Here is a 19,901-nt window from a genome sequence, read left to right as displayed (position 1 = left end):
GGTGAAAAATGCTATAATACAAAAAAAACACAACAATTTAAATAATCAGTCAAACCAAATCTAGTTTTCTGTGCCTCTGAGTTAAGTTTAGAATATTTGAATAGTTTTGGAAAAGATGCAAATATATCCTAACTGTGTTTTTAATTTGTGAATTCAAAAAACTAGTCCATATTTCCTTAGATATTTTAGCATCTCTTTTATATAAAAGCAGAACATTTATTTCTGGCTTACATACTCAGTACAAGTTTCCTTATTTTTCAACATTCTAGAACTGAAAAGAAGGAAGATATGTATTAAAGAACTATGGAGAAATAGTATTGGTAAACTTTTTTTAACAACTCAAAATTAAAAGCACCTGAGTTTGATAAGATATCATGACTCAGCCGTGGACAACCCAGAGTCCACTCCACAGCATAACAAAGAGCAGTTAGGGTGACTTTCACAGACAATTTCCAGTTTATTCCAGTTGAAACCACAGAATGCTGGAAACCAGCCAATGTAATGCCATTTTGTGTATGTTTTTGTTTTAAAAGAAAGGCCATAGGGACATACCAGGAAATTAAGGCTGGTTAGTTTTGATTCAGTTGTGGTTCAAATCTTCAGAAACTGTTTTAAGAAGTCAAACAGAGGAAGAGCAGGAACTTGGTTGAGAGAGACCCATGAGGATTCAGGAAAGAAATAACTTGCCTCACTGACAGAATGGAATTCTTTAAAGCTGGATTACCAAAATGAGGATACTATCAACAAAATTGTTCGATCCAAAGAACTACAAAATTCAGCAACTCAGGGTAAATAATAAATGACTCCCTGGCTGGCAACTCTGTAAAATAAAATAGTGCTTTCCTAATTGGAATTTTTTAATTAGTGAAAGCTTTTTACAGACTTCATGAAAAATGTGCGGAAACACATATTTAAAATTGAGCAGTATTTTTAAATACAAATAGCTACAATGACAACAGCTAATAATAATAATAGCAACCATTATTGACTGCTTGGCACTATACCAAGCTCTTTGTACATGCTATGTCATTTAATTTTTAAATGAGTTTATGAGTTACAGAGCATTCTTCCCAATTTGCAGATGGAGAAACTGAGGGTGTGAAAAGTTTTGGTAAGTTTCCCAAGGCTGAATAGCTACTCCAGAGTGGAGCTGGAATTCAAATTCAAAACTGTCAGACTTCAAAGACCATGTTCTTAACCTCTGTACCCCTCCCCAGTGAGTGTTAATGTGTATGCAAAAAACAACACTCTTGGCTGAAAACCAGTAGAGCGCCTGCCCAGAAACATTGCTGTGTCAGAGCAGAGACTTGATTAGTGATCTACCAACAGCCAGCTGGTCCCACTAATTACATGCACACAACATCTCAAAATACAGTGCAGGGCCAGGTCATGGAAAGTAACAAAGCTCACCAAAGATAAAGGCCACTGAGCTAACCAATCACCAATTCCTAAGGAAAACCTAACCTGCCCCCCTACCCAGAAATGATGTGGTATCTGGGGAATCTCTTAGAACTAGTCTTCCTGAGGTTATTCCAAATATGTTTACCCCTTCTTTCTGCCCATCTGAATGTTAAAGTAGAACAGCGATTTTCAAATGATGTGCCACAAGAATTTTTAAAACATACTGTTTGACTACTTAGTCAGGCACTGACCTCTTTTCTGTTAGATTGTCAAATAAAAAACGAACAACAGCCAACATAACAAGAGCTGTCCAGCATGAACATACTAAAATTATACCTATTTATTTTTGTCAGATTGGCAAAAAATATATTTTATGTAAAATGCATTTATTTATAATACATTTATTTAAAATGCAGAATTTTAGTAATTAGTAGTTTGTGTATGCCATGAGATAAAAAAGGCTGACAATCCCTGAGGGAGGATAATTTTGGCTAATTTGGTGCTAACACCTCTGAGTCATATAGGATCCTGCAAGAGACAGACATTAGATGGCAGATCCCCCCACTAGCCACCACCACTGCAGGCCAGGGCCTGCTCCAATTCTGTGGTTCAGGATTGCACCCTGAAGATAGCAGTGCAGCCCCCAGGACATTCTGCAGGGTCCTAAAATCGCACCATTTGATCTGGTGAACCCAGTGCATTCCTAGGCTTATGTTTTCTATACCACAACAGCTCTTTGGAAAAGCAAGCTCCTAACTCAGTCCCATCCATTCTATTTTCTATTTGTCAGGGAAGAGGGGAGGAGAGCAGAGGGGAAAGACTAAATAGAAAATATAGAAAAGAAAAAACAAAATGCTCATAATGCTATAACCCTATCAACAATTTGGTATATTCCTTTGTCCTTTCTGTGGATTTATTGCTACATAGTGGTAATCATTGTAAAAAACTTTTTATTCAGCTTTTTAAATTTAATTTTAACTTAATTTTTTAATTAAGATAATTTTTACTCTTTACCACAGCATTTACATCTATTAATTTATTAGTTATGGGTAATTCTAATGACTACCATAATTTTCTTAACCACTCCTCTATTGTTGAACAATTCAGTTATTTTCATATTTTTTTATAAAAACAATGTCGTGATGAACAACTTTATAGTATAGAATTCTTTGTATTTTGGATAATCTCCTTAGAATATGTTTATAGAAATTGATTAATTGGACCCCAAAATATCCCCATAATCTTGTTTCCAAAGTAGGTTCTAGAACCATTTTGACCCTGTTCTCTATAAAAAATACATAAAATAGCCCTCTGGTCAAATGAACTTGGAAATAACTGTTAAGTCTTGGAGATTTAATAGTACATTAGCTTATTACAGATGGGGAGTTTCAGGGAAATAAGTCTGTTTAATCTACTGTCTTTCAAATTTATTTAACACCATACTTTCAGCCCCTCTATTGTCCTCTCATCTGTGATGAGTAGAATGGATTGTTTATGGGATGGAATGATATGTTGAGGAGAATCCAAGTAGCACTCAGAAGACAGACCTACTTTCTCATAAGCTACATATTAATGGAATGACTTAGTCATGTAGCCTCCACAAGCATGTCTTTTATCTATAGCCTTTTAAAAAAATAATTAATTAATTAATTTATTAATTTATTTATTTATAGGTGAGAGGAGGGAAGATAGTGAGGCAGACTCTTGCATGTGCCCTGACTGGGACCCACCCAGCAACCCCATCTGGGGCCAATGCTTGAGTACTGAGCTATTTTTAGCACCTGAGGCTCTCACACTCCAACAGAGCTATCCTCAGCACCCAGGGCCACACTTGAACCAATCAAGTGGGAAGGGAAGAGGGAGAAAAGGGGGAGGTGGGAGAGAAGCAGATGGTTGCTTCTATTATGTGTCCTGACTGGGAATCAAACCCAGGACTTTCATACGCTGGGCTGACACTCTATCCACTGAGCGACTGGCAAGGGCCTACTTTTATCTATATGCTTAATGATATTTTGTGGGAATCTTATATGATAGAACACATTAAACACAAAATTATACACAAATATGTAAATGTACTATTAATTTTTTATTTAGACAATTAAATTTAACAGGGTGACATTGGTCAACAAGAGTACATAGATTTAGAGAAAACATCTTTATATCATCTGGATAGTCAATTATGCTGTATACCCATCACCCAAAGTCATATCATCCTCTGTCACCTTATATTTAGTTTCTCTTTTTGCCCCTCCCCCTCCTTTTCCTTCCTTCCCCTCCCCCTGGTAACCACTGCACTTTTATCTATGTCTATGAGTCTAAATTTTGTGTCCCACCTATGTATGGAATCATACAGTTCTTCGCTTTTTCTGATTTACTTATTTTATTTAGTATAATGTTATCAAGGTCCATCCATGTTATTGTAAATGATACTATGTCATCATTTTTTATGGCTGAGTAGTATTCCATAGTATATATGCACCACATCTTCTTTATCCAATCCTCTATTGAAAGGCATTTCAGCCCTGGCTGGTTTGCTCAGTGGTAGAGTGTCAGCCTGGCATGCGGAAGTCCCGGGTTCGATTCCCGACCAGGGCACACAGGAGAAGCGCCCATCTGCTTCGCCACCCCTCTTCCTCTCCTTCCTCTCTGTCTCTCTCTTCCCCTCCCGCAGCTGAAGCTCCATTGGAGAAAAGATAGCCCGGGCGCTGGGGATGGCTCCGTGGCCTCTGCCTCAGGCACTAGAGTGGCTCTGGTCACAACAGAGCATTGCCCCCTGGTGGGCGTGCCTGGTGGATCCTGGTTGGGCGCATGCAGGAGTCTGTCTGACTGCCTCCCTGTTTCCAGCTTCAGAAAAAAAAAAAAAAAAGAAAGGCATTTCAGCTGTTTCCATGGCTTGGCCACTGTAAACAATGCTGCAATGAACATGGGGGTGCATGAGTCTTTACATACCCATGTTTTCAAATTTGGGGGGTATATACCCAGTAGAGGATTGCTAGGTCATATGGTAGTTCTATTCTTCATTTTTTGAGGAACCACCATACTTTCTTCCATAATGGTTGTACTACTTTACATTCCCACCAGCAGTGAATGAGGGTTCCTTCTCTCCACAGCCTCTCCAACACTTGTTATTACCTGTGTTGTTGATAATAGCTAATCTAACAGGTGTGAGTGGTATCTCATTGTAGTTTTGATTTGCATTTCTCTAATAGCTATTGCAGATGAGCATGTCTGTTCATGTGTTCTTCCCATCTTTTTATTGGATTGTTTGCTTGTTTGTTGCTGAGGTTTGTGAGTTCTTTCTATATTTTGGATATTAGGCCCTTTTCTGAGCTGTTGTTTGAAAATATCATCTCCCATTTAGTTGACTGTTTGTTTTGTTGTCAGTTTCTTTTCCTGTGCAAAAGCTTCTTAGTCTGATGTGGTCCCATTCATTTATCTTTGCCTTTACTTCTCTTGCCTTTGGAGTCAAATTCATAAAATGTTCTTTATGACCAAGGTCCATGAGTTTACTTCTTCTTTCCAGATATAAATGCCTTTTATCTCTTTCTCTTGTCGAATTGCTCTGGCTAGAACTTCCAGCACTATGTTGAATAGGAGTGGAGAGAGTGGACAGCCTTGTCTTGATTCTGATTTTAGAGGAAAAGTTTTCAGCTTTTTACCATTTAGTATGATGTTAGCTGATGGTTTGTTTTAAGTGGCCTTTATTATGTTGAGGTATTTTTCTTCTATACCCATTTTGTTGAGTGTTTTAAACATAAAAGGATGTTATATTTTATCAAATGCCTTTTCTGCATCTATTGATAGGATCATATAGTTTTTGTTCTTTGTTTTGTTGATATGGTGTATTACATTAATTGTTTTACGTATGTTGAACCATCCTTGTGTTTCTGGGATGAATCCCACTTGATCATGGTGAATTATTTTTTAGTGTGTTGTTGTATTCCATTTGTTAATATTTTGTTTAGGATTTTTGCATCTGTATTCATTAGAGATATTGGTCTGTAGTTTTCTTTTTTTGTGTTATCCTTGCCAGGTTTTGGTATAAGGGTTATGTTGGCCTCATGAAATGTGTTTAGAAGTATTGTTTCTTCTTTAATTTTTTGGAAGACTTTGAGAAGGATAGGAACCAGATCTTCTTTGAATGTTCGGTAGAATTCACTAGTATAGCCATCTGGCCCTGGACTTTTATTTTGGGGTAGGTTTTTGATAGTTGTTTCTATTTCTTTCTTGCTTATAGGTCTATTTAGGCTTTCTACTTCTTCATGATTCAGTCTAGGAAGATTGTATAGTTCTAGGAGTTTGTTCATTTCTTCTAGATTGTTGAATTTGTTAGCATATAGTTTTTCATAGTATTCTACAATAATCCTTTGTATATCTATGATATCTGTGGTAGTATCTTCTCTTTCATTTTGGATTTTGTTTATTGAGTGCTTTCTCTCTCTCTTTTTTTTTTTTAGTGAGTCTTGCCAGGGGTTTGTCAATTTTGTTGATCTTTTCAAAGAACCAGCTCTTTGTTGTGTTAACTTTTTTATAGTTTTTTTTAATCTCTATTTCACTTATTTCCGCTCTAATTTTTATTCTTTTTTTTCTTCTACTGGTTTTAGGTTGCCTTTGTTCTTCTTTTTCTAGTTTTTTAAGATGTGATGTTAGGTTGTTTACTTTGGCTCTCTCTTGTTTTTTTCATATAAGGCTGTTATGATATCAACTTCCCTCTTATTACTGCTTTTGCTGCATCCCAGAAATTCTGTTATGTCATGTTGTCATTTTCGTTTGTCTGTATATGTCTTTTGATCTCTTCTTTTATTTCTTCTTTGACCCAGTCATTTTTTAGGACTATATTGTTTAACTTCCACATTTTTGTGGGTTTGTTTAATTCTTTTTTGCAGTTGAATTCTAGTTTAAAAGCCTTATGATCAGAGAATATGCTTGATATAATTTCAATCTTTCTGAATTTACTGATGTTAGTTTTGTGGCCCAGCATTTGGTCTATTCTTGAGAATGTTCCATGTACACTGGAGAAAAATTTATATTCTGATGTTTTGGAATGAAATGTCCTATAGATGTCTATTATGTCCATTTGTTGTAGTGTTTCATTTAAGGCCAATATTTCTTTATTAATTTTCTCTTTGGATGAATGATCTAAAGCCATCAATGGTGTATGGAGGTCTCCAAGTATGATTATTTTTTTTTCAGTTTGTGCTTTTAGATCAGTTAATAGATGTCTTATATATTTTGGTGCTCCCTGGATTGGTATATTAAGAAGTGTTATGTCTTCTTGATACAGTGTTCCCTTTATCATTATGAGATGTCCATCTTTGTCTCTGATTACCTTTGTTGTCTTGTAATCAGTATTGTCAGATATGAGTATGACTACTCTTGCTTTTCTTTGGATATTATTTGCTTGGAGAGTCATTTTCCAACCTTTCACTTTGAATCTATTTTTATTCTTGTAGCTTAGATGTGTCTCTTGAAAGCAGCATACAGTTGGGTTTTGCTTCTTGATCTAATCTGCTACTCTGTGCCTCTTTATTGGTGAGCTTAATCCATTTACATTTAGTGTAATTATTGACACTTGAGGATTTCCTATTGCTATTTTATATACTGCTTTCTAATAGCTCTGTGTCTTATTTGGTTCTTATTTTTTGTTTTTCTGTCATCTGTTTTTGTTTGGTGGTATTCCATACTTCTATCTTCTGTTTCTTCTTTTTTTAAGCCATGTGTTTCAGTAGTGGCATTTTCACAGGTGGTTACTATTAGATTAAAAGAAAAATTATCATATTTATTAGAGTACATTATCTCATGAGTGCTTCTGCATTCCATACTCCTTTGCTACTGCTGATCTTTATCCTCTCCCCTTTTATGTTATTGTTGTCACAGATTATCCTTGTTTTTATTGTAGTCTTGTTCACATTTTTACTTGTAATTTTGTTTTGTTTTGTTCTTTGTATCTCGTCAGATAGTCCCCTTTAGTATTTCTTGTAGTGGGGGTTTTCTGGTGATAAATTCCCTCAGCTTCTGTATGTCTGTAAGTGTTTTCATTTCCCATTCATATTTGAAGGATAGCTTTGATAGATACCGTATTCTTGGCTGGTAGTTTCTCTGTTTCAGTACTTTAAATGTTGGCGTCCACTCTCTTCTGGCTTGTAGAAATTCTGCTGAGAAATATGATGATAGCCTAATGGGCCTTCCTTTATATGTTATATTCTTCTGCTCCCTAGCTGCCTTGAGGATTCTTTCTTTGTCATTAATTTGTGATAATTGTGCCTTGGAATAGGTCTGTTTGGGTTGAGGTAACTCAGCATTCTGTTTGCTTCTTGGATTTGAGGCTTTAACTCTTTCCACAAGCTTGGGAAGTTCTCGATTATTTGTTTCAATATGTTCTCCATTCCCTTTTCCTCTCTTCTTCTTCTAAAATACCCATTATTCTTATATTGCTCTTTTTGATGGAGTCAGACAATTCTTGTAGGGCTGACTCATTTTTTTAAATTTGTGATTCTCTCTCTTCTCTCTGTAGTATCTCTAGTTGCCTGTCTTCAATGTCACTGATTCTCTTCTCTATCTGGCCTGTTCTATTAGCTAAGCTTGTTACCTCATTTTTCAGTTTGTATATTGAATTTTTCATCTCTGGTTCTTTTTTTATAGTTTCAGTTTCCTTGGTGAAGTACACTTTTTGTTCATTAAGTTATTTTTAAGCTCACTGAATTGCCTTTCAATGTTTTCTTGTATCTTATTGAGTATTTTTAGAAGTTCAATTTGAATTCTCTGTCATTAAGCTTTAAGGTTTCCATGTAAATGAGATTTTTTTCTGGAGATTTTTTTATCATCTATCTGAGCTAAGTCTCTATCTTGTATATCCATATTTGATTTCTTTTTCCTTGATGGAATTTGCAAGTGATATTGTTAATAACCTTAACAAGAGATAACTGAAAAATAATTTTTAAAAAATAAAAATTGAAAAAAATACAGTGAAAAAATGAAAATTCTATAAATAATAATAAATCGAAAAAACTACAGATAACAAAAAACAGAAACTGAAAAAAATTTTAAGAAACAAAAAATGAAGTAAAAAACAAGCAAAATGCCACAATAAGAAGTATGAGTCTAAAATATAACAATTTAATGAAAATTACATTTAGTTTAGAAAGGGGAAATGAGAGAAAAAGGGAAAAGAAAAAAGAGATAGACAAAGGAGAGAAAAAAAGAAAAGAATGTGTCAGAAATAAAACCCTTGCAAGAATAAAATCAAGAATAAAAATATAACAACTAAAATAATGAAGTTCACATGGGAAAAGGGGAAAGAAGAAAAAGTTGGATAAAGCAGAAAATGAAAAAAGAAAAAGAACTGGGTTTTTTTTCCAGTTTTGAGAAGTAACATTTTTTTTTCCAGTAGAAGGCGCTGTGCTACAAGGTTTGCCTCTGCGAGATTCTTGGGTGGAGCTCTACTGAGGTGTTGCTATGGTAATGATTCAGGCAGGGCCATGGTGTTGGTAGGAAGGAATTTGCAATTTTATGGCTCTAGCAAAAGCCGACTAGGGGTCGTCCAATGCCCTCCCCGCACATCCCAACAGAGCAGGGGATCGTGCATGTGGCACCCCTGCCTTTCACAGGAGAGAGCATCCTGGAGACCCAGCTGTGTGTGGGGGGGGGGGGTCAGCCACTGCCACTGTTTGCACAGCAAGGAGAGCGATGTGAGACCAGGAGGCTGGGGTGACACAGTCCAGCCCCTCCCCCTATACCACTCTAAGCATTCAAAGCAAACCAGTGTCCAAGCTTTGCGAGCAGCTGTGGCAGAGATCACAGAACAAGGGCGTCCGGCGCCACACACGTTAAACTCCGCTGGCAAGCCGGTGCCTAAGCTTTCAGAGTGGGTGAGGTGTAGATCGCAGATCAAGCACCTCTCAGCACCACAAGGCTATAAACTCTGTCAGTCGCATGGACAGATCAAGCACGCCCCAGTGTTCTGTGGACCGATATCCACAAACTATTTGCACACAGTTCTTGGGAGTGCCCCAGGGGTTTTGTGTGTGCACAGCACCTGCAATTGCCCAGTGCCTGTAATTACGGTGCCGCAGACACCAGGAAACGGCCCTGCTCCTTGTTCTTAGCCATCACTCCTATCTCAGGTCCTTCCCCCCAGACTTTCCTCTTCTCCCAGCTCTGGCTCCAAGACAAAGCCTGCACCAACAGTGCCTCCTTCCCTCAGGTCTGTGAGAAAAGAGGAAGACTCAGTCCTCTGGCTTTTTTTTCTTCTGTGAGCAGATTCTATCTTTGGCCCGCCTCCTTGTGCAATCATACCATTGTCTATCTGGTGTGTGTGTATTTCAGGTTCATCTGAGTTTTTTTTTCTCTGCATATAGTTGTAGAATTTGTTGAAACTTCAAGGGGAGATATCGAGAGTATCTCTCACTCCACCATTTCTCTCTGTACTATTAATTAAAATAAGATGAAGTAGTACTATTTATCATTTATTCCACTGACTTTTACCTCCCATTCATTGTGAGGAATAACGATACCTGTCAAGGTATTTCAAGGTATTTGAATTTTGACATGAAGGAGTCATATAGAAATAAAATACCAGGGTGACAGAAAATGATTTGACTTTGGGTGATGGGTACACAACATAATCAACAGTTCAAATGCTACAGAAATGTTTACCTAAACCTATGTATCTTATTGATCAATGTTACCGCATTAACTTTACTTTACTAAATAATTTTTTTAAAGAAATAAAATACAATCTAAAATATTTGAAGTATTAAATAACTAGGTTGCCCTGGGCCAGGGAGAATTTGTATATTTCCCTCTATTTTAATCTAAAAAATTCAGGATTTGGACTTTTGGACCAAAATAAGATTCTTTTAAATTTAGTACCAACTGAGCTAGCCGGCCAGGGTGAAGAATGATTATTTTTATAATTTAAAAAGTTATTTAAAGAAGTGAATCTAGGCCCTGACTGAGTGGCTCAGCTGGTTAGAGCATTGTCCCAATATGCCAAAGTTGCAGCTTTGATCCCTGGCCAGAGCACATACAAGAATCAACTGATGACTGCACAACTAAGTAGAACAACATATCAATGTTTCTCTCTCTCACTCTCTCTCTCAAAATAAATAAATAACAGCGAATCAACATTTATAGGTATTTTAAAAATACTTTTCTGAAAGGAGGGAGGTAAATATTGATAATTTCATAGTTTATGAAAAATAGTTTAGAAGATAATTTTCTCCAGTCTACTAGAGAGATAGATAGATAGAAGAGTGGGGGGAGGATGGGAGGAGACAGAGAGCAGGAAAAGCAGCTGAGGGAGGTGACACACTGTGGAGAGACTGTAAAGAGCACCCAGCAAGTGCCACCAGCACTAGAAAGAACACAGTGGGTGGGTAGACAGGCATGGGAAAGGAGGGGTGAACATCAGATGAACTAACAGGAGAACCATAGAAATAAAATGAGTTTAGGGTTTGCATTAAACCAGCTTATGTCTCTACCACAGCTGTGTGTCTGAGGGCAAACCATGTGTCTTAATTTATACAATGGGAATCGAATTCCCATTGTAGGTTGCTTTGTGAGAGCGAATTAAAGATGATGCTGTTTGGAAAGCATACTATACAGATAGGTCTCTGCTAATTTACTGCGCATTTTGAGCTTCTGATTGTGATTAGCTCTGCTCTCCCTGGGATCCCGAGAAGAGGAGGAAAATGCTTTTTCCCTCCTGTGTCCATACTGTTCCCTGGGCGCCTTCTGTTCTCCATGTCTCTGATGTCTTAGATCAGAGGTTTTCAGATTTGATTTTATGACCTCAGGAAAATACAGAGCCTATCTGTATTGTTGCTCCAATAATTTGTTTAGTTGTTTTGTTTCCAAATTTCTTAATAATATAGGCATACTTTGGACCTTATGTATGGCCCCCTTATGATCAGAACAAACACATTGTTTCAGTGAACACAACCTATATTTGTATTCATAATACATGGATTGAAAGCATAATTACATTATGAAATAATGCACCAAGTCTTCAGTATTTGTCTGAAAGGAGAAAAATGGAGGGAAAATTGGGTCTTTTCATGGTAGTTGGAAATGTAAACATGTCTCTGAGCAACATGTAAGGAATTAGCATTGCCAACTGATGTTTTGTTGTTCCCTTCTTTGAATGTGTCAAATAGCAACCACTGATTATATCTATATTTTTTTAAATAGCATTATAAATTAGCTTGTTAGTGTTCAGTTCTCAAAAGCATCTTTTAATCTTTAAAAAGTCTACTACTTACACTATGAAAATTTTATCAATGAGATTTTAGAAAACCTGTTCTCTGTTTTTGTTGTTGTTTTTTATGTTTATTTTATTGATTTTAGAGAGAGGAAGTGAGAGAGAGAGAGAGAGAGGAACACTGATCTGTTCCTGTGTGTGCCCTCACTGAGGATTGAGCCAGCAAGCTCTGTGCTTCAGGACAACACTCTAACCAACTGAGCTATCTTGCCAGGGCCTGCTTTTTGCTTTTTCTTTCTTTTTTTTTTTTTTTTTTTTTTTTTTTTTTTTTTTTTTTGGTATTTTTCCGAAGCTAGAAATGGGGAGGCAGTCAGACTCCTGCATGCGCCTGACCGGGATCCACCGGCATGCCCACCAGGGGGTAATGCTCTGCCCATCTGGGGTGTTGCTCTGCTGCAACCAGAGCCATTCTAGCGCCTGAGGGAGAGGCCACGGAGCCATCCTCAATGCCCAGGCCAACCCTGCTCCAATGGAGCCTTGGCTGCGGGAGGGGAAGAGAGAGACAGAGAAGAAGGAGAGGAGGAGGGTGGAGAAGCAGATGGGCGCTTCTCCTGCATGCCCTGGCCAGGAATCAAACCCTGGACTCCTGCATGCCAGCCCGATGCTCTACCACTGAGCCAACCAGCCAGGGCCTGCTCTTTGCTTTTGTTCTGTTTTGTTTTTTGAGAAAGGCAGGTAAAGAGAGAGACAGAAACATTGATCTGTTCCTGTATGTACCCTTACCAGGGAATCAAACTGACAACCTCTCGCCTCCAGGACAATACTCCAACCAACCATGCTATACAGCCAGAGCTTAACTTTATTTTTTATTTATTTTTAGAGAGACAAAGTGGAAGGAAAAGAGAGGAGAGTGGGGAAGGGAAGATTTGTTGTTCCACTCAGTCATGCATTTTTGGGTTGCTTCCATTGTATGCCCTGACCAGGGATCAAACTCACAACTTTGTTGTTTCAGGATGACACTTTTAACTGACTAAGCTAACCAGCTAGGGTCTTTTTTTTTATTTTATGTTTTTGTTTTGTTTTGTTTGTTAATTACCCCACCTCTCTCTAAGTAAGTCTCAGAGACTCCCCCAAGTTAGGCTGCTGTGAACCTAAGTTTCTGCCTTCACATTGTCCCCAAAGTCATCTGCTCGCCCTGCCTTCCACCTCCTGAGCTGGTTTACTAGGTCACGCGTGGTTATCCTTGAGGATTTGAGTGTGAACAGCCTCCTAGCATCCACCCTCCACTCCTTGTGCAGAGATGTACTTCACAACTTAGACTCAGCCTGGGATCTCTACTGCCCTGGCCTGAAGATTAAATAGATGAGTAAACAAGTAATTGGATGAAATGAACAGTGAATTCATCTGACAGTAGAAAAGGTATTGCTTGCTTTCACTATATGATATGGAGAAAAAAGTATTCTCTCTTTCCAGGTGACAGAAGACAGATTTAAGGTAGAAAAGGATAAAGGGAAAGCAAAATCTCCCAAGGAGAAGAAGACCCCAAATGCCAAAGCTGCCAAAGGAAAGGGGAAGGATCAGTCTGAAGTGAACACAACAGTGAAAAAGATGACCCACTTAAAGCGGAGAGGAGAGGAAGATGACAGCAAACACTACATCGGTCAGTTTTACATCGGTCAGAGAGGTGTCACTCACCCTCTCTTCTTGCCTTACCACTTGTGAAGGAACTTGAGAAATCATCCCAGTAACTAGACTTAATCTTCCCCAGCCTTTCCACTCTTTATGAAATCACAAATCACATACTACCGATGACCCCCTAATAGAAAAATATTTCTATTTTCAATTCATTGATGTTCTCAGCAAATATTTATTTAGAACCTGAGTTGCTATAGGCACATTTACACAGTACACATAAAGGATGAAAAAATGAGCTGATTGTGACACCAGGGAGCTTACTATCTTCTTGGGAATGTTAGCAAAAGACAAAGTGATTATTTTCAGAAGTGAAATACAATGATAATAAAAATTAGTCCACTTAATGTGGAACTCAGGCAGAGCACTGTAGCTTCCTGACCTCAACTTTTCCCACTACCAGTTAGTCTTAGAGCAAGTAGAAATTTCTTTTATTTTATATTGTTGATAATAAACACTGGGGGGAAATTTTTTTGTTGCATCCACAAAAACACTTGTTCTTACCTAATTCAAGTGTGCTGATCTCAAATCTGACATTAATTTTTCTCTCTAAGCTACAGTTTTTTTGTAATTCAAGATTTTAGATTTTCATCTTATTGTAAAATTTTCAACATTTAGTTTAACATAATGAAGTAGAATGTCTTCTTGAGCATCATTTTTGTGAAAATATAATTTATATAATGCAGTAAATACACATACACTAAAAGATATTATTACATCAGAATATGTCTATAATTTCAAAATAGAACATATTAAAACACGTATATTAATCATAAAATTTGTGCAAAACTTATTTAAATTCTATTCAGGCAAAAATTTGCATTTGTAGCTCTTGCATTTGTGTACTTGTTGAGGAAAATCTCATTTGATACTCCAGCAGTAGTCTGCTCATCACTAACAGCTCCAAGATTTTCGGGAAACTTATCAAGGTGACTGTTCAGGAAGTGAGTCTTAATACTCATGTTATATCCAATGTCGTGGAAAGCCAACAGCATCCTTTGAACCAGAAGTTCATAGTTTTCTGCTTTATTGTTGCCAAGGAAGTTCTTTGTAACTGCCACAAAAGACTGCCATGCTGCTTTCTCCTCCTTCTTCATCTTCCTGGCAAATTCTTCATCACATATGAGGGTTCAAATTTGAGGTCGATCGAATACACCTGCTTTTATCTTCTCAAAAGACAAGGCAGGAAAAGCAGAAATAATATGTTGAAAGCATTCACTTTCTCTATTCAAAGCCTGAGCAAACTGCTTCATTAAGCCAAGTTTGATGTGAAGCCAGGGAAAAATGATCCTGTATCAATTAACTACAGGTTCATTCACAATAACTTGCATCCCTACTTCCAGAGCTTCACGTTTTAGCCACTCCTTCTGTGTCCAGTATTTCTCCCAAGCTCAGCTGTCCCACAAACACAGAAAGCAAGGATACTTCATGAAACCTCTCTGTTGTCCTATCAGGAAATTTACCATCTTAAGATCCACACAAATGATCTAGTTATGCTCCTCATACTTCAGAAGGTCAAGGACAATTTTTATGTCATTATAATCTTCTCACAGATGAGTTGAAAACCAATTGGAACCGCTGAAAATAGTCAATATATGCATATGTCACAAATGATGAAATATTGCACCTTTGACATTGAAGTGTGTAACAGCCACATATATAACAGAACGTGTCAGGACTATTCTTACATTTATGCCTACTCAAAAAAGCCATGATTCAATCTTAACACAAAATAAGAGGGTGTTTTTTATCAGATAATAATTTTTACACTTAAAAACAACTACAATTACATAAAAGTGATATTTGTAAAACATTAATTGTTTTATGGTTATGTTCAATCCAAGAGTCGTTGCCCTTTAACTCCAATTTAAAAACCAATGCATGCTGGAAAGACAAGATGGCACTGGAGTAAGCAGACTTACCAACATCCACCTCCCAGAACCAAAGTGGATTACAAACTAATTTTAAGAACTATAATCTGGAAAAACCAACTTTGGACTAAACTAAGAGGACTCTTCAACCAAGGAGCACTAAAGAAGCCAGATGGAGACTGGTAGGAAAAGCGGAAACATGGAGAGGGTTTCCCAGCTCCCCAGAGCAAATGGCAGCCGGGAGAGACTCGCATGGTGGGAAGTGAGTTTAGCAGAGAGGGGAGGGTCCTGAATCCCAGGAACAAAGCCCCAGCCTGCAGCCTCAGAGCCCAGAAGAGGTGTAAAGACAGTATTTAGCTGGAAACAAGTCAGGATACTGTTTGTGAAAAAGAGTGATTTCTCAGACCAAGAATTCTTCTTAAAGGGACAGCACAGAACACCTCTCTCACAACCACTCACCTGTGGTTCCGGGGGATGGGGAGAGAGGAGAGTACCAGAGTAGCAGATAGAGAGTGTAATCTAGGAGGCACAGGGAGAAACATTTTGAGAGACAGCCACCCTAACCCCTGGGATGAATCACTCCCGAAATCTGAAGTGAATATTTCCCCTGGAAACAGCAATCCCAGCAAAGGGAAGCAAGACACCAGCCAAACAAGCTCTCCCGCGGCACTCAGAGCAGAGTCGCTTAGAAGGACAGTGATTTTGGGACTACAGTAGTGAGTCTTAGGGTCTGAGCTGCAGAGCCCCCACCCACATGGCTGAGGGTCACCCGAGGGCGAGCGGTGGCAGGAAGTGGAGGAACGGTTCTGTCGGCAAGGGCAGAAGCCTGCTGGCCACCACTGGGCTCACGTGTGAGCTGTCTTGCTCAGCTGGGGAGGAGTAGGTGTACAAAAATGGTCAAGCCCAGCTGCCGGCAGCCTAAAATCCAGCCTGTGGGAGAAAGGCAGGAACTCCAGAAGGGGTGGAGACCAGCCCTTGAGCAAGGGTGCAGGAGCACAGCCTTGCCCCTCCCGTGGAACCAAGGCTTTAGGCCTGACTTGGGAGCCGGCTCCTCCCACAGGGGTGAAGCCAGAAGCTCAGAACAGGCAGAGTTCCGCTACTGAGCTGAGCGTGGGCATGCAGTCCTGCCTGGCTGGTAGAGCCAAGGCTAGCAGCTGTTCCACGAGTGGGCTTATCCTGCAAGGGTGGGGTGAAAGCCCAGAAACAGGCAGAGACCCACAGCTGAGCAAAGGTGCTCACCACGGCCCTCAGGGCTGAGCAGAACGCCACCCACGGGGGCGGGACAAAGGCCGAAGCCACCAAGGCTTGTGCACCCGAGCACGTGATCACAGCCACTCTTGTGAAGGAGAGTTAGAAACCACAGCAACAGCCCCAGTGGGCAGGCACCGGCAACGCCCAAACCCAAAAGCCCTAGGCAGCAACAGAAGAGGGGGTGGTGGGACTGTAGAAAGAACATACCTAGGGAACAGAGGCCATACCCACTGGACTCTAGGGACCAAAACCTTCCTTTACACAGAGAAAATGAGAAGGCAGAGAAATGCAACACAAATGAACCAAGAGAAATCCCCAGAAAAGGACCTAAATGAATCAGATATAACCAAATTACCAGATGAAAAGTTTAAAATAATGATTGCTAGGATGCTCAAAGATATTAGAACAACAACAGATGGTCATTACAAACACCTAAATAAAGAGATAGCAAATAAAAAAAGGACATTGAAATAATAAAAGGAATCAGTCAGAAATGACAAATACAATATCTGAAATAAAGAACACAATGGAAGGAATTAAAAGCAGGATGGATGAAGTGGAGAATCGAATCAGCGAGTTACAGGACAAGATAAATAAAGGCATGGAAGCAGAGCAGAAAAAAGAAAAGAGACTCAAAAAGTCTGAGGAAACTCTAAGAGAGCTCTGTGACAACATGAAGAGAAATAACATCCACATCATAGGAGTTCCTGAAGAAGAAGAGAAAGAACAAGGGATAGAAACTTTGTTCAAGCATATCATAGCTGAAAACTTCCTTCAATTAAAGGCAGGAAAACATCTCACATGTTCAGGAAGAACAGAGAACTCCATTAAAGAGAAACCCAAAAAAATCAACACCAAGACACATCATAATTAAAATACAAAAGCTAAGCAATAAAGAGAAAATATTAAAAGCTGCTAGAGAAAAAAAGACTATCACCTATGAAGGAGCCTCCATAAGGATGACTTCTGACTTCTCAACAGAAACACTTGAGGCCAGAAGGGAATGGCAAGAAATATTCAAAGTAAAGCAGAACAAGAACCTACAACCAAGACTACTTTATCCAGCAAGGCTATCATTTAAAATTGAAGGAGAAATAAAAACCTGTCCAGACAAAAAAAAACTCAAGGAATTCACTACAACCAAACCAAGGCTACAAGAAATGCTAAGGGACCTGTTGTAAACAGATCAAAGGAGAAAAATAATATAGCAAAGAGGAATACAGTTTTAAAGAATAAAATGGCAATAAACAATTACATATCAATAATAACCTTAAATGTAAATGGATTAAATAATCCGATCAAAAGACATAGGGTAGCCACATGGATAAGAAAACATGACCCATACATATGCTGTCTTCAAGACACACACCTTAAATCAAAAGATGCACATAAACTGAAGATAAAAGGATGGGAAAAAAAATATTTCACGCAAATGAAAATAAAAAGCTGGGGTAGAAATACTTATATCAGACAAAATGGACTTTAAAACAAAGATTATAGTTAAAGATAAAGAAGGTCACTACATAATGATAAAGGGAGCTATCCAACAGGAAGATATAACCGTTATAAATATCTACGCATCTAATATAGGAACACCTAAATATATAAAGCAGACTTTCGTGGATTTAAAGGGCGAGATCAACAGCAATACTATAATAGTAGGGGATTTTAATACCCCATTAACATCATTAGATAGATCCTCAAGAAAGAAAATTAACAAAGAAACAGCAGACCTAAAGGACATATTAGATCAACTCGATTTAATAGATATCTTCAGAACCTTTCACCCTGAAACAGCAGAATATACATTCTTTTCAAGTGCTCATGGTACATTCTATAGAATAGACCACATGTTAGGGCACAAAAGCAGTCTCAACAAATTTAAGAAGATTAAAATCATATCAAGCACTTTCTCTGATCACAATGGCATGAAACTAGAAATTAACGACAACAGAATAACTAAAAAATACTCAAACACTTGGAAACTAAATAGCATGTTATTGAATAATGAATGGGTAAACAATGAGATCAAAGAAGAAATTTAAAAATTCCTAGAAACAAATGACAATGAGCATACAACAACTCAAAATTTATGGGACACAGCGAAAGCAGTGCTGAGAGGGAAGTTCATAGCACTACAGGCACACTTTCAGAAGCTAGAAAAAGCTCAAGTAAACAACTTGACCCTGCATCTAAAAGAAATAGAAAAAGAACATCAAGTAAAGCCCAGAGCTAGTAGAAGGAAGGAAACAATAAAGATCAGAGCAGATATAAATGACATAGAGGCTAAAGAAACAATACAGAGGATCAATGAAACCAGGAGCTAGTTCTTTGAAAAGGTAAACAAGATTGATGAACCTTTAACCAGACTCACCAAAAAAAAAAGAGAGAGGACTCAAATAAATAAAATTAGAAGTGAGAGTGGAGAAATAAAAACTGACACAACAGAAATACAAAATATTGTAAGAAAATACTATGAAGAATTGTATGCCAAAAAACTAGACAACCTAGATGAAATGGACAAATTCCTTGAAATATATAATCTTCCAAAAATTAATCTGGAAGAATCAGAAACCTAAACAGACCAATTACAACAAATGAAATTGAAACTATTATAATAAACTCCCAAAAAAGAAAGTCCTGGGCCTGATGGCTTCACAAGTGAATTCTACCAAATATTCAAAGAGGAACTCATGCCTAGTCTTCTCAAGCTATTTCAAAAAATTCAAGAGGAAGGAAGACTTCCAAGCTCCTTTTATGAGGTGAGCATAATTTTGATTCCTAAACCAAGCAAAGACAACACAAAGAAAGAAAATTATAGGCCAATGTCCCTGATGAATTTAGATGCAAAAATCCTCAACAAAATATTAGCAAACTGGATCCAGCAATATATAAAAAAAAAATCATATCTATGATCAAGTGGAATTTTTTTCTTGGGAGGCAAGGCTGGTACAATATTCACAAATCAATCAATGTGATTCATCACATACACAAAAGGAAGGAGAAAAACCATATGATAATTTCAATAGATGCAGAAAAAGCATTTGATAAAATCCAGCACCCATTCATGATCAAAACTCTCAGCAAAGTGGGAATACAGGGAACATACCTCAACATGATAAAGGCCATCTATGACAAACCCACAGCCAACATCATACTCCATGGGCAAAAATTAAAAGCAATCCCCTTAACACCAGAAACAAGGCAGGAGTGCCCCCTTTCACCACTCTTATTCAACATAGTTCTGGAAGTCCTAGCCGCAACAATCAGACGAGAAAAAGAAATAAAAGGCATCCAAATTGGAAAAGAAGAAGTAAAACTGTCATTATTTGCAGATGATATGATATTGTATATAGAAAACACTAAAGTCTCAGTCAGAAAACTACTAGACCTGATAAATGAATTTAGAAAGGTGGCAGGATATAAAATCAATACTCAGAAATCAGAGGCATTTTTATACACTAACAATGAACTGTCAGAAAGAG

General features: G+C 38.0%; 1 protein-coding gene across 1 annotated transcript in view; it reads left to right on the top strand.

Annotated features, from left to right (window-relative positions):
• SPAG17 (sperm associated antigen 17) overlaps positions 1–19,901 on the top strand; it is a 301,342-nt gene that overhangs the window by 72,258 nt on the left and 209,183 nt on the right. Inside the window, exon 5 of the mRNA XM_066268112.1 lies at positions 13,076–13,262. Within this exon, the coding sequence (XP_066124209.1) occupies positions 13,076–13,262 (187 nt within the window). The remainder of the gene's footprint in view (positions 1–13,075; positions 13,263–19,901) is intronic.

The sequence above is a fragment of the Saccopteryx bilineata genome, chromosome 3 (assembly GCF_036850765.1).
Source record: "Saccopteryx bilineata isolate mSacBil1 chromosome 3, mSacBil1_pri_phased_curated, whole genome shotgun sequence".
NCBI classification, from domain to species: Eukaryota; Metazoa; Chordata; class Mammalia; order Chiroptera; family Emballonuridae; genus Saccopteryx; species Saccopteryx bilineata.
The sequence above is the reverse complement of the archived record's forward strand: the minus strand, read 5'-3'. Positions and strand labels throughout refer to the sequence as shown.